The 15,094-nt window shown below is 28.2% G+C and overlaps 1 protein-coding gene across 1 annotated transcript; it reads left to right on the forward strand.

The window, feature by feature from the left end:
- Positions 1-766: 766 nt before the first annotated feature.
- On the forward strand, positions 767-14,681 carry LOC129985395 (myosin regulatory light chain 2-like). Its single transcript, XM_056095371.1, has 8 exons — positions 767-925; positions 8,938-9,117; positions 9,854-9,929; positions 10,739-10,840; positions 11,427-11,502; positions 12,332-12,380; positions 13,130-13,259; positions 14,461-14,681. The coding sequence occupies exons 1-7, from the start codon at positions 923-925 to the stop codon at positions 13,235-13,237; spliced, it is 594 nt and encodes a 197-aa protein (XP_055951346.1). The 5' UTR covers positions 767-922; the 3' UTR covers positions 13,238-13,259; positions 14,461-14,681.
- The last annotated feature ends 413 nt before the right edge of the window (positions 14,682-15,094 follow it).

The following is a 15,094-nucleotide window of genomic DNA, read 5'->3' on the forward strand; positions in this document are numbered from 1 at the left end:
GATGAAAAAATGATATAGAGCATGCAGGTTAATTGTGCTTGTTTCCCTGAAAATTTCATATTTATTTATTAAATTCGATTTGCTTTCTCTCTTTCAAATTTACCATTCCTAAGAATTTCAAATACCATTTACCATTATTCATCATTGTTATTATTTAAGAAAAAAAAGTTTCATAATTAAAGCGTTAAATTATTGTGAGTGATTTTTAATTTTCAATACAAGAATTGCAGAGAGAAGAAGAACTCTCTGCTTTTTTTCCCCAATTAGTATCATTTATGTCAATTTGACTGATACATCAAAACATTTACTAAGCTATCCAAGAACAACAAATTTTAGGGAACTCTACCTCGTGCAATAATTTTACGAACCTTCAGAAGTACATTATCTTATCTTTCAGGTTCATTACCAAACAGATATATCTTACAAGACTAATATTATAATTCGAGTATCAAATCTTAACTCCACTGCCCTAATACCCCCAAAACACCTCTTTCTGTCCCCCACCGTAACCCATTTTCATTAAAGATCTGCCAAAACAATTCGTGGCATGGGGAAAGAGGCCACAAAAAGTTCCACCACCCTATTATTCTGGAGAGAAAAGCTACCCCAAGAACAACTGAACCCAGCTCCATTTTTAGATGCTCTATATCGGTTTGCTGCTGTACTGGCTGCTTTGGTATGCCCGAGGTGAGCCCATGCCATTGGCTGCTGGCACACTTCCCTAAAAGTAAGGGACTTCCGACTCATAGTATATTATTGGCAAGGGAGGGGGCTGACGTCACAAGTCAGGTGGGGCAGGGAGGCTACTTGAGGGGGAGCCTAAAAACGAGATTTCTTGAGCAGGGGTTCCTCCTATCATCCTAGTCATCCATCGGGATCGGATCTTCTCTTTGGGTTAAGCTTCCTCATCAACTAACTCGCCATGGTGAGTACGCCACGCTGGTGGATTTACTGTTTGGTCTTCCCACACTTCACTTCATTCTTCGAGCCTCTTTCCACTTCTGCCTGTTTATTTTGCTTTCCCCTCTCTGAACGTATTTATTGCACGCTCTGGAGGATTTAATGCTAGCGGTGGACTGTTTACGATGAAAAAGTAAAAATTCAAAAAGCGAAACGTTGGAAAATAATTTTGGCAGTTGTTTTAGAAAACGTTATTTAACAGATCTCACTTGAAACTGATGAGTACTGTTTACTTTGTTTTAAAGTCAGTTTTAAAAGGTGTCTAGGATTATGGATTGGCTTAAGGAAAAAGATTTAATGATTTTTGGTAGTTATATGCCTTATTATTAATTTGTAAACTGTCTGACTACTATCAGTTATTTAATGAATAGGAGAATTGTAATTATTTACAACTTTTCCGCCTGATCCCTTACTGAAATTTTCCATTGATTATTATTGAAAGTTAATATCTGAAAGTGTTATATATCAAAAGCATTTGAAATAAAAATCAGAAATTTAAATTTAATTGATATTTAATTTATCATATGGTCATTCTTTATATAAGGCTATATTCCTGGATCAAAATTTGAGATGTCTTTCGATATTCAACAATTTTGGTAGCAATGCCCTAGCATAATAGAAAAATCCTTTTTGATTAGTACGATTTCAGTCTAATGAATTGAGAATTACAATTGCTTGAACAGTTAAGAATTTTACAGTCGCTTGAACTGTAAAACTGATTGAACTGGCAGACACTAAAAGAGATTTTAGATGTTTAAGAAAAAAATAATGAAAAACATTATTTTTAAAATACTTTTAAATACATTTGATATAAATAATAATACTTAGTAATCATTCTCTTTTATTATTTGATAACTGAGAGATTTTAAACTGAAATTTTATTTATCGATTCCCCCATAGAATCAAAAACTAATAGCTATCAACTATTTCATAGCAAATTCAAATTAATTTATTGTGTTTCCCATTTTATATTAGAGAAATTTTCTTCCTATACACAATATTACAGCATGAATTTATAGATTTAATTTTGGAATTAAAATTTCAAAATAGTATGATTATTGAAATCAAATCAAATTTCTTATTGTATAAATTTCTATGAAGAAAAATAGAACTATGTTAGAATTTTATAATGTTACTACGTACATACATTTGCAGACTTCCAGACCTTTTAAAGAAATAAGCTCTAATAAAATGGAATTAAGTGTTAATAAAAAGATTAAAAATTTATCCCATATAATTTATTATTTTACAATTTTACTTTCTAGATCCCTTCTTAATTCACTTTGAAGAGTAAAAATTTTTAAATAATTTTAGATGATCCTTACAATACTCCTTAATCGTTTATTATATCTTTAGACTTATATTGTATGAAGTTATTAAGATATGTACTATAAAAATTTTGAATTAGTGAGACTTACGAATCAATCTGGAAATATTTTTACTGTACAAATAAAGTTAATAAGTTTTAAATTCTATTTAAAAATTTATTAAAAATCTGAAAAGGGAATCAATGTACTCTAATTATGATATGAATTTTTGAATTTAATAAAATACGGTATGCGAGGCCTAATAGCTTAAATTGATGTAATTTGTAATTTTTGCTCTATGGATCCGTTTTCTACTTTAAAAGTGGATACTATGGATCCCTTTTCTACTTTTAACTTTCAACTATTACTTCGCTTTTGTTCCACTGTAATATTAATTCTTTACTAGAATATTAAATTTAATTTTAATCTATTTAAGATCAATTTAATTGTCATGTTCTCTGGGCTATAGTTCTTTAATAAACTAATATGATTCAGATTTTAAAAAATAATCATATTATCATTCGAAAATAAGAATTTTCTTTTGTTAATGCCTCAAATAGATTTTTAACAATCATTCCGAATCTCTTTTATTTTACTATATGCTATCAAAATTATTTTCTTAAAAAAGAATCGAATAATTTTTTTAGTTTTAATTATCGTATTAATTGTTACTCAGCCATATTGATCGAAAATCTAAATATCGACATTAGACCTATTACGATATGTATTATCTATAAAGTTTATCAACTGAAGTGTTTCATTGAATTTCTTGGGTTGAATATTTGTCCTATTTCATTGGTAGAAGTTATTTAATATAATATGCATCATTATTTATTATTGATATTTAGAAATTAAGTTACTAATCTAAATATTAATACATTTTATAATATACTTTAGACACTAACTAAACTAGATGCAACGTTCAAAATATTAAGATTTGAATTTCATTAAAAATCTTAATTACTTTTATAGATATGAAATGATCTTGACAGTTAATCTTATTCTGTAAATTATTGTAAAAAATTATGAAATAGTCTGAGTCCCTTTAGAATAGTCCCTTTTAGAGAAAAGTTAATTAAAATATGAATAATTTTAAGTCTGATATTTCGTCGTCAAATTGAGATGGGTTTCCACATAAAGCGACCTCTTTGAATGCTTTATTTAAAAATTTGTTTAGATCACACTCCTCTACTTTTTTTTCATAAAATGTTACACATATTGCTTTAAAATTAAAAATTACACTCTTATTCAAAAAAATAACAACACTGTAAACTTCCATTTTGTGAACATAAATAACTGTGACATACAAATTACTTTTCGAGATTATGCAGTAATATGTTAAAAGATAATCAACCCACTATCTAAAATAATTCATTACTTTCAAATATTTAATTAGTTAAAAATTGAACATAAAATATGTGTATATACCTATAATACCTTGCATATAAAGTAGTGAAATCGAAAACATAAGATTAATTCATTAATATCTCATTAAGATAGTTATCATCCCATCTTTAAAGAATCATGGGTATCATTCTTTAGTTCATATTCGAATTTAAGATGCTTCATATTGTAAATTTCTTATAGAAGGAGAATCAATTTTTATAGAAAATCATCTCTAAAGAAATTCATTATTTCTCTGTGCTAAGTTCTTGACCGAACGATAGACGATAAACGGGATGTATAGAAATATGAAATGAGGAAAGAAAACAATTACCTCAGAGCGGGATTGGCACATAAAATAATATTAATATTGCCAATAATGCTAGTAGAAATACATCGTTAGATCGTAAAAGATGCAATAAGGAAATCAAACGAATGAAGAAGTTATTTTTATCAGACCATAAAATGTAAAGGCCACATTTTCAAAATGCAGCAAATTTGTTTAATTCAAAATAACTTTCCAAAAAGTACTTTCTCCCTTAATTTTCCAATTTATTCATTATATTTTTGACTATCATTGGATTAAATAATGCAGTTATTCCTTATCTTGGAAAAAATGTGTGTCAATTAATCCTTATTGTCTGTATTTCTTTTTTTCTTTTTCCTTCTCTATTTTTTTAATTGGGAAATAATTCTATATGAAAAACTGCTCTAAAAATTCTTGCTAGACTTAACTTCAAAGTTAGCACTCTAAAACTGTTTAACTGTGTTAGTAATTCCATTTATTCTCAAAAAAAGGTGTGTTTTTCTATAAATGTGACTAAAATTGATTAATACCAGCAGATATAATTCATCTGGGTAAAATATCAGTTAAAAATAAATGTTAGTAAAATTATCGTTCTTTAATATCTAACACATTATTAATTAAAAAAGAATTCCATTTTGTCTGAGGAAGTCAAACCTGAAAAACATAAAAATCTAGAAACAACTATGAGGATCATTTTGAAACAAAAAAGAAACTTTCATAAATAATTCATTTTATGATATTAAAGCGAGTATTAGTACCAAACGATAATTGATTGCTGTAGAATGATCGCGTATGAAATGTAAAACTGCACTCAATTAAAATGCAATTAATCTTTAAATATTATGAAAAAAGATAGCGGTGGCGTGAGGCAGATGTAATCTGTTTGTAATGATGACAGTTGTCGGAGGAATGTTTATATTACCGAGTTAAAAAAAAAAGTAAAAACATCTCGGTTTCACTTCGTCTAGCTCATATCTCAAAAGCGATGACGGGAGATTCTAGATGTGCCCACGCTTATGCTAAAATTAAAGTTTTTTTATCATGTTTTCATAGCAAAAAGTCTTTTTTCCAACTAAAAAAATTAATAAAAAATTTTTAATAGCCTGAGTAGAAACCCGAAGCGTTCCAAGCTCGCAGTTCTGCGACTTTAAAATATCACGTTCATAGAATGAATGTCTTGTTTCACTCAAAAGTCAGCAACCAGTCAACGACTTTTGACGAACTTTTATTAAGATTTTATCTTTCATTTTCGCATTTCATTCCTTCTGGATTCTTCATTTAGAGCTGCCGACGAAAAATGTTAAGTAAAGTTCTCAAAATTTAAAATCCCTGATACTAATATTAATTGGAATATCTGAAAGTAATTGTTTATTTCGTACCTTAAAAAATTCGTTTGTTATTCATAATACAATTAAATCATCATATTTTATATGCTATCCGCATTTCAGCATATCTAGATAGTAAAAATTATAGTCTAATAAACCACATATTTAATTTAACATCTGAACCGATGTAATTTGAAGGCTGACTGTTTAAAAAGCTGTTATATCCTCTGACGAACTCATTTAATAACCTTCTATTGGCTGAAAGCCTTTTGTTTTATGATCTATTCATTCAATAGAATTTATCTGTGCTTATCGATTTTTTGCCTTAACCTATATTAGATTTGCTGAATAAACTCGTAAGGCATAACTGAAATGCCACCCGACTTTCATGATCACTTTCTGAATAAGGCGATCAGTTTTTTTTTTTTTGTTCGTCGGTGGTGGGGCGTTTCGTCTTGAAACCAGGCACCATCCTTGTATTTAATTATAGCCTCACCAAAAATGGCTCTCCAACATGGCGGATGTCTTTCTTTTGTGCTCTCGTTTTTCTCTCTCTTCAGCATTCTGAGAGTGTTTATTTTGGGACCAGGATTGATGGCCCCCTCTCTTTTACTCCGTCCTCTTACGTTACCCTCACCATAAGGGTGTCGCGGCACGGAAAAGCGAGTGCCCCGTTGTTAATTTGGGAGGTTATTTGCTTTGGCACGCGATCTTTGTTTCTTCAACTTTATTCTGAACTTTACAAATCTGCATGTGATGAAATGTGGGAATTTTCAAGGCTCTTGCATTCATCTAAAGCGGCAATTTCCAGCCATTTAACAACGCACTAATTATATCTTAATCATTGTAGCTACATAATAATCAAGATGCACTTAAAGAGATATCCTGGAAATATACTGATTCATATTCAACCTACAAAAGAAAGCGTACCGAAATTCAATAATTTAGCAAATGTAATGATGTATTAATATATAATATAAACAATCAGTAAATATCTTTGATATTAGTTCAAAGAAAAACCATAACAGTCTATTTAAATTATGAATGATTTGTGCCAAAACGAATAGCTAATAATAAGATATTACTCTTGGGAGTTAATCCGAATGAAATAATAGTGTGGACATAATAAGCTATAAACACTAAAAATAATGGCAGTACAGATAGACAAAGCTATTGATATACATATTGGTAAACTGATAGATTTATCGATGAAAGAGTTGATAGATGGATGGATGGATAGATAGCTATTTATGCATTGGGTAAATTTAAAATCAAAATTTCATTACCTAATTTTTTTTTTAAATTTCCAAATTTTTTTTATTATCAATCAATTATTGGTAGATTTTTACTTAATGTTCCACTTGTTCAGTTTAATTTTCACAATGTTAATTAATTTTGTTAAGCTTCGAAAAGCCTAAGTTATATTAATTTAGTGTATAGTTGGTTTTTTTTTTTTTTTTTTTTTTTTGGTTCTTGCGCCATAAAACCCTACTACATATCACTGATTCAACAAAAAGATTTTGAGAATAAGAAGTAATTTCTCATGTTCTTGCCTTTATTTAGATAAAAACTATTCATGTAAAATTTATCATGCTAAATAAAAATCAAACAAATTCTTATGAGATAAAGAAAATTAAAATAGTTTAATTTATTCATGTTATAAAAAAAACTTGTTTATTTTCAATTTGCATTATTCTATGCAAATCATGATATACAGTACAGTTAAAATAATTCCTTTCTTTCAAAATAATTAGAATATTCATCAAATATATCAGGTTGAGAGATTAGAAAGAATTTTACTGTCACTTTAAATCTCACAACGATTTAAATAAATGCATTGTAAAACAAATTATTTTAAGTAGATTTCTTTGTAATCAAAGGCAATAATAATAAGAAAATTATTTAAGTTTCAAAATGTTTTTTCTTCTTCATGTATCAGCATAATTTATACTTAGTGACTGCGATTACTATTTACATAATATAAAAGGCATTTTCTTCTTAAGAAATTATTTAAGAGTTTTTTAAATGTTTAAAACTATGGATAAGCAAAATTTTTAATACTATTGAAGATGAAAACATCAAATTCATTGAACATTAAATTAAACCATCCATTTTTATTAAAAATGAAAAAAATATATCCAGTTTTTTATTATTTTAAATATCTATTTCAATAACTTAAAGCTTAATCACTCTGTCTCATCTGCACTGAAACTATTCACCGAGTTTGAGAACAAGCTTAAACATATTATTAAATTTAATTGAGCATTAGTAGACTTATAATCAAAGCGAATTTCCCATCGGACTTTAAATATTTATGCAATTAACAGCCAGTTAAAAAAAAAATTGTAACAGATTCAACAGAAGCCTTAAATCCCTGACTAGTTCTTTTGTTTGAGTGATACAGATAAGCTGCTAAATTCTCGCCTTTACACACACACACACACACACAAAAAAAAAAAAAAAAAAAAAAAAAAAAAAATGACAAACAAATTCTAACTTCTGGCATCAACCCTATGAACTCCAGTTTCTTCAAAATTGTTAGACGCGACTGAGGGAGCTGGTCTCGAAATAGAGCAGGAAAGGAATAAAGTGCTTATTCAGGCGCTATCTTATTTTTGTTCCACAAAAAGAAAAAAAAAAATGCTAAGGCAGGAAATACTAACTCTGTGACTCAACAAGAATCTTGCTATTCCTGCCAAAGGTTTCCGTGTATTGCTGAAACATCTGTTCCAACGATTAAAATCTATGAATGGGAATTCGTAGAATTTAGAGGAAGAGATAGTTATTACGTTATGATTCTAATTATAGATAATCAGCTTTTTATAACAACTGCGATTCATTTATACCTAGATGTATACTTGATTAATTATCAGAAACAGGGAAATTCTACGTTACTTACCGTTAAATGATTTACGATCATATTTCTCTATCGAGAAATAAGCCACATATATATTATTCAATCAACAAATCATTTTTTTGTAAGTAGTTGGAGAAATTAACTTGATTTGAATCATGTAGAAAGTTATAATTACAAACTAACAAAACTCTAAATTACGTTTTTATTTTTTCATGTACATTTCTGAGGTTATAATTATGTAAGGCAATTATGAGGTATATATTTGTGCAATTGTAATGTTTAAATCTAACACTCATAAACTAATTTCTTCAATAAAAAATATCATAAACAATATTGATCTTTTCAAATAGGGCATAGTTATAAGAAGTCAACTATAGTTTTATAAATTTCGATTCACTATTGATAGATTCGTCTTAACAAATATGATGCTCCTTCATATTTATTTCGAAACATTGAATCAACTGAATTGAATCAATTGAAATTGGTAAACTGAAGATTGAATCAATTAAAACTAGAAAAACTAAAGTTTGGATCAATTGAATAAACGGAAGATTTTACACAAATAGATATTTAAAATATAATAATTAATTTTGGAAATATACAGCACTGAAATTTACAACCAGATTACTTTTTAGAAAACAACTGTATTTCAAAATGTTATTTTGAACTAGTCCTTGATTGCGTGGCTATGCTCAATCATTTTTTAACTTTTTGATGGGTTTAACAAAACTGAGAAAGTCAGTGATATCTGTACCAGCTGTTAGAACAATATTTGAATATTTATGTCTGTCTTTGTAGGGTGACGAAGACAAGAAAGAGAAGAAGAAGAAGACCAAGAAGAAGGAAGCCGAAGAAGCCGCTCCTGAAGCCGCTCCCGCCCCAGCTTCCAAGCCCGCTTCTCAAAAGAGGAGGGCGCAGCGATCAGGCAGTAATGTCTTCGCTCAATTCACACCTCACCAGGTCCAAGAGTTCAAAGAAGTGAGTTTCTCTTCTATAGCATATTCTATATTCAAATCTAATACATTTTAAAACTTAGAACTTTTCATGAAAATGTGTTTTTAAGACAAAGTATTATCATCTTAAACTAATATCTGAATAATGTTTTTATCTTAATGCTTCTATTAAACGAAATTGTACATAAAAATGTTGGCTTTTTAGTGAAGATATAAACTTTTTCTAAAAATTTTATCTTAGATTATCCAAAAAATTTAACAAAGTTTTGAAATGAAAGGTTTCGATTAACATGTTCTAAAATTTCATTGCATTTAATTCTCAATTTTCATTTTATTTCTGTAAAATTACATATTCTTCTTTATGATTAGATTAATTTAACTGTTACTTATATTAAAAGAAATTAATAATAAATAAATTAAAGAAATTATCAAGTATACTTTATCTGTAAAGTCGCTAAGCTCATAATATATTTTAATAAGACGTATTTCAATATTCTAATTTACAAACATTATAAATATATATGGCTCTATTACTTTAAATAAGTCTTTTGATAATATCTGTAATTTCTTAATTTATTCTTAAACAAATATTATACAGCAATAATAGAATATGGTAATAATGTTATCGTTAACATATTTTTGACTTAACAAGAAACTTGTTTAATTGTATTGTTAACAGAATAAGGAAGCTGAATTAATAAGTTAGATTTTTTGTTCATCATATTCAACATCTTCATTTATATGCATAATGACTTTTTTAGGCTTTCCAACTTATTGACCAAGATAAGGATGGATTCATCTCCAAGGCTGACATCAGAGCTACATTTGATTCCCTTGGTAAGAATAGGTCATTGATATAAACTAAAATTATAAATTAACATGGCTTCTTTGCCAAAATGCTTAGAACTATAAAACAATGAATTCATTTTAGTTCACCATACTTCTAATAAATCTGTGGAACGTTTTATAAAAATTTTATTTATTGTCACTTACAAATAATAGGTTTTTTTAATAAATTCAAAGACAGAGAAATTAGTATGAAATTTTGGAAGTTAAAGAAATTATTCCACTTCTAAATATCTAAAATATCAGTCTATATGCTACGTTTAAAACAAAAATACACTCTTAACTTACCAATTACTTTTATAAAAATGTATCACAAACAAAGATTTATCATGAAGGTAAAAGTAATACTCTAAAATTTGCTCTTAGCTACAGAACATTGTGAAGAATCGTATTGTTAATCTAATTGTTATGAAAAGAAATTCTAGCGAATACAAATTGTTAAAACAACAATTTGTCTTCTTTTATGAATTTTTCTTTCAAAAAAAATTTCTAAAGCATATTTGCTTTACGTATTGAAAGAGTTGTTATACATAGGAACCAGCAATTAAGAAATTAGTTAAGTTTTATATTAAGGCATATCAAATTTTCTTCTCTCACTGTAGATCCATTCTGGCATGTTAAGCATACGATTCACTTGAATAAATATGATTCACCACAAACTGCAATTAAGCATACAAGCACGTAATTTTCTAGATAATCAAGACAGAAAAATGTTTTGAATCATCTTAAATGACAAATTTAAAAAATAGAGATATATTTTATTGAAGTATTCAAAATTTTCATGATCTTTACTTTCGCAGGTCGCCTGACCACTGATCCCGAGCTTGATTCCATGATGTCTGAAGCCACCGGCCCCATCAACTTCACCATGTTCCTTACCATCTTCGGTGACAGGATATCCGGTGAGTTTTGTAAAAAAAAAATAATAAAAAAGAGTAATATAAAAATATATAATATTCAACATAAATAATAATAACATATTTTGCAAAGAACCAATTGACATTAATATAAAATTTCTTAATTAATAAGCAAAAAACAAAATTCATTAAAAATAATAACTGAAAAAATGACATAATTGCTAAAGAAAGGTTTCACCAAACTATTATAAAAAATCGCAATTACAATTATTAGCCTAAATTTCAAGTAATTTGTCATAACTAACGATACAATAATTGTATGAAGATTTCTAACTATAAAAAACAATAATCAAACGACAGGTTAAATACACAAATTTATTTTTTAATTTCCGAATATCATCTGCATTATTATGCAATTTTGTTGAAACTGTCTCAACTGTTTCAATAAAAGTATTTCTATGAGCTGTAAACAATAAGTAAAAGTTTGAATAGATGAAATGATTTTAGGAATGTAATGCGTAGATGCTTAGATGTCAGTCACGCTTTCTAGTCACGTTGCAACAGCATGGTTAAAATGCAAAATGAAAAAAAAAATGATGTAATGGAATTCTAAAACTTCCTTGTTTTTCAGGAACCGATGAGGAAGATGTCATTGTCAACGCTTTCAACTTGTATGATGAAGGTGATGGCAAATGCCGAGAAGAGACGTAAGAATTGTTTTTAATCTTTTGAACAATAAGTCAATTGCTTATTTTAAAGATAACGAATTTTCAAGTGGTAGTTTAATTCTAAATGAATCCTATACACTAGATATATTAAAAATAGCCATTTTTATATTAGAGTTTTTTGCTGCCCCAAATTTGCAAATAATTGTGAAATTCTGCATCTCACTATTTCTCACTCTTTTAAATTTAAAATATTAATAAGTTTTTGACAACAGATTAAAAATTTAAAAACTTATTGAAATTATCATGGGAAATATTCACATTGGTTTTATTTAATTTAATTGATGCTTTTCTGTGATAAGTAAATAATTGTTAATATTCACGATCATAAAGTTAAATCAATAGTAACAAAGTTTTAATTTATCAAAGATGTGGCATCGGATATTGTGATCCATTGAGATCGGGTGCTCTGTCAAAAAATCCCATCGATGGTATAATTAATTTAATTGGTTTCCTTATTTAATTGAAAACCTTTTTTATTTAGTTGATAGTGTAATTTTAAAAGTTCTTTAATTTCTCTTATCAAAAAATGTCAACTAATATAAAATAACAAATAATTCTAAAGAGGAAGCTGAAGTGCCTTCTATTAAAAATGGTGTCTATATATTTTACTAAATTCTATATACTATATACTATACTGTCTTCTATACTAAATTAAGCCTTTACAGTATTTCTCTTTCTTTCGTTATCTTTTCTAAATGTCTTCAAAAAGTTTTATTTAAGTAGCAGTATATGTATTTAAGTAAAAAATAAATTTTATAAAAAATTAAACCCTGATCATCATAATAATAATTTCAATGCTTTGTTTTAGACTCAAGCGCGCCTTGACAACATGGGGCGAGAAGTTCTCTGAGGCTGAGGTTTGTATTTTTTGTCATTAACTTTTAATAACTCACACAATTTTACAATCCACCAATTATATACTTGCATATTCATTCTTGTCTTCATAGAACAAATCAATACAATATAATACGCATAACTATATATAACTGTCGCAGTACTAAGAATTTTACGAATACTAATAATCAAGTTTAGTTACCTCTGTTGTTTACCTCTCTAATTTAAATTTTATTTTTTATTTTTAACATGTAGCTAAATGATTATCTATTTAATCGGAAATAATGGAAGCAATTTGATCAACTAGATTAATGTTCTTTTGACATAGTTTGGAATCGTGTGTACTCAAGGTCAAATGAGAGAATGACATCTTAACTAGCGACTCTTCATTCACTTTCCTGTTCAACACAAAATGTGAGAACATTTTATGCTTTGCCAAAATTAACCCGCGTCAGTTGTCGGTATCATGTAGTACTGCAGCGAAATTCAAAATATCATACTCATATTCTATATCATACTCATTCTAAACAAAGGCAGCTCTTTCGTGATGGAAAATAATAAATAAAATGAGAGAAACAAAGAAGACTAATCTTAATTTATCATTAATTATCAGATCTTCATTAACTCGTTTTTTTCACAACAGCAAATGAACATTACAATACTATGAAATAATCACTTCTTTTAGATATCTCACAACACACATTTAATACGATAATGTCAAGATATGTTTGTAAATTCATAGAAATATTTAACGATTTTTTGTAATCTTCAGGTTGAAGAGGCCCTCTCTGAAGCTCCCATTGACAGCAATGGACTCATCGACATCAAGAAATTCGCCAACATCCTCACCAAGGGAGCAGAAGAAGAAGAGGGAGGTTAAATATCTGGGACCTTTTAACCAGGTAAGTTGGAGAGATTTGTAAAGATTTTAATATTTAAGTTGCTTCTTATATATTGGCATAGAAATCAAAAACCTGCCAAATGTTCATTCCCCATTTTCTCATGTGACAAAAATCTTAAACGATATTGGATAAGGTGTAAATAATTATTAGATTAACTTATTAAATAATTGTAAAGAAGGAGTTTAATGTGATCTGCATTTAGCAATGAAAAGTTGATTAACAAATATTACTTCTATGCTAATGTTCACCTAGAAGGGCTATTATCCTGTTAAAAACTTCTCATATCTGGTAGCTACAGATTAGCTAACAAAATCCCATAAAAATAATAGAGAAATATAAATAATAGAATACTTGAAATAAAAAAATCTCATGCACATAGTCGAAGGGCTTAATAAATAAAAAGAATCATCATTTGCAATACAATGAAAATGTAAAGATATAATAATATTAAAAGTTTGTTTCCTTATGAGGGATCTTCAGTATCCATAACACTCACAGACATTCAAATCAAACCTAATCACTAAAACTGGAGACCAGTTTAGTATGTGAAGGCGGAATATAATGAATCACTATTAATATAAAATATTGAAAGCTGCAGAACTCAGCTCATTGGCCTTTGCTACTTATTCATGCTTGGGCTTATATATTTGCACAACGATAAATCAAACAATTTAAACTTTGGAAAAAAACACTCCCAGTTTCTAGACACCAAAACAGAAGTTAGGATTTAGGGACCGATAACGATGCAAACCATTTTTAGACGTATTTTTAATTTCGCCCAATATTGTGAGCGATTACTTTATAAATCATTATCAAAAACAGGTTTCTCGAAACTCAGTCCCCCCAGCATCACAAAACTTTCTTTCTTCAATTCTTTTTCTTTATTTCCTTTTCTAAAAGAGCTAAGATTCCTGAAAAGAAATAAGCATTTAAATGTGATTCATGTACAGTCTCTGCCATAGATTGCAAAAATTCTTTAGCAATCTATGGCAGAGGAATAAATGGAAAAAAGTATTCTTTTGTGAAAATAATTTTATAAAAATTATTTTTTTTTCTTATAAAAATAAAAAAAAGTTCTAAATAAAAACATTCTTTTTTATAAAAATAAAAAAGAATGTTTATTCCCATAATCACAAAATCCTTTTTTTGTTATACGTGTTTTTAAACATGTCATAGTTCAATGTTCTTTTCTTCCTTTCAGAAAGAAGACTTCAAGGGGAATTATTTACAGCTTCAAAGGCCTTTCCAATCAGCACTCATTTCCACCTATTGTGCTCTATCATCTCTTGCTTTCGCTAAAATTGAAAGACTTTTTATTCCCAAAGGCCTGCTTGTGAATGCGTCGCCTTGAGCTCTTCTATGTATCAAATTTCTTTCCATATGTCTATCAATTGGAATAAAAGCAAATAATTTCACTTTTTATTACTAATTGTTCTACTCATTGTCCACTTCCTGGCTATTCTCAAAGCTAGTCGTGCAAAACACAGTTTCTGATACTATTGACTATCCCTGCAGAAGGAAATTCTGGAGAAATTTTAAATCGCCAAATGCATTCTAAAATTATGTATGTGCTTTTATTTTCAATCGAAACTCTCTGTCCATTAAATACTCCGGTATGGTGCTTTAGCTTCATTACAAAATACCAATAAATTGTTGAAGCAGCATATATTTGTATTTATTAAAAGATCTAAATAAAAAATCACATTCATTTCTACACTTTGTTAGATTTTTACTATTTTATTTTCTTATGGCTTTGTTAATTTCCCAGAAAACATAAAGTTCACATGTGCCACAAACGAACAATAAAATATTTCATTAGATATTGCAATCAAAAA

The sequence above is a fragment of the Argiope bruennichi genome, chromosome 1 (genome assembly GCF_947563725.1).
Source record: "Argiope bruennichi chromosome 1, qqArgBrue1.1, whole genome shotgun sequence".
In the NCBI taxonomy this organism is placed as follows: domain Eukaryota; kingdom Metazoa; phylum Arthropoda; class Arachnida; order Araneae; family Araneidae; genus Argiope; species Argiope bruennichi.

Excerpts from the sequence above, each read along its gene's own strand:
- LOC129985395 (XM_056095371.1), top strand. Across the intron at positions 11,503-12,331 it reads GGCAAATGCCGAGAAGAGAC|ACTCAAGCGCGCCTTGACAA; the intron begins GTAAGAATTGTT and ends GCTTTGTTTTAG. Across the intron at positions 12,381-13,129 it reads AGAAGTTCTCTGAGGCTGAG|GTTGAAGAGGCCCTCTCTGA; the intron begins GTTTGTATTTTT and ends TGTAATCTTCAG.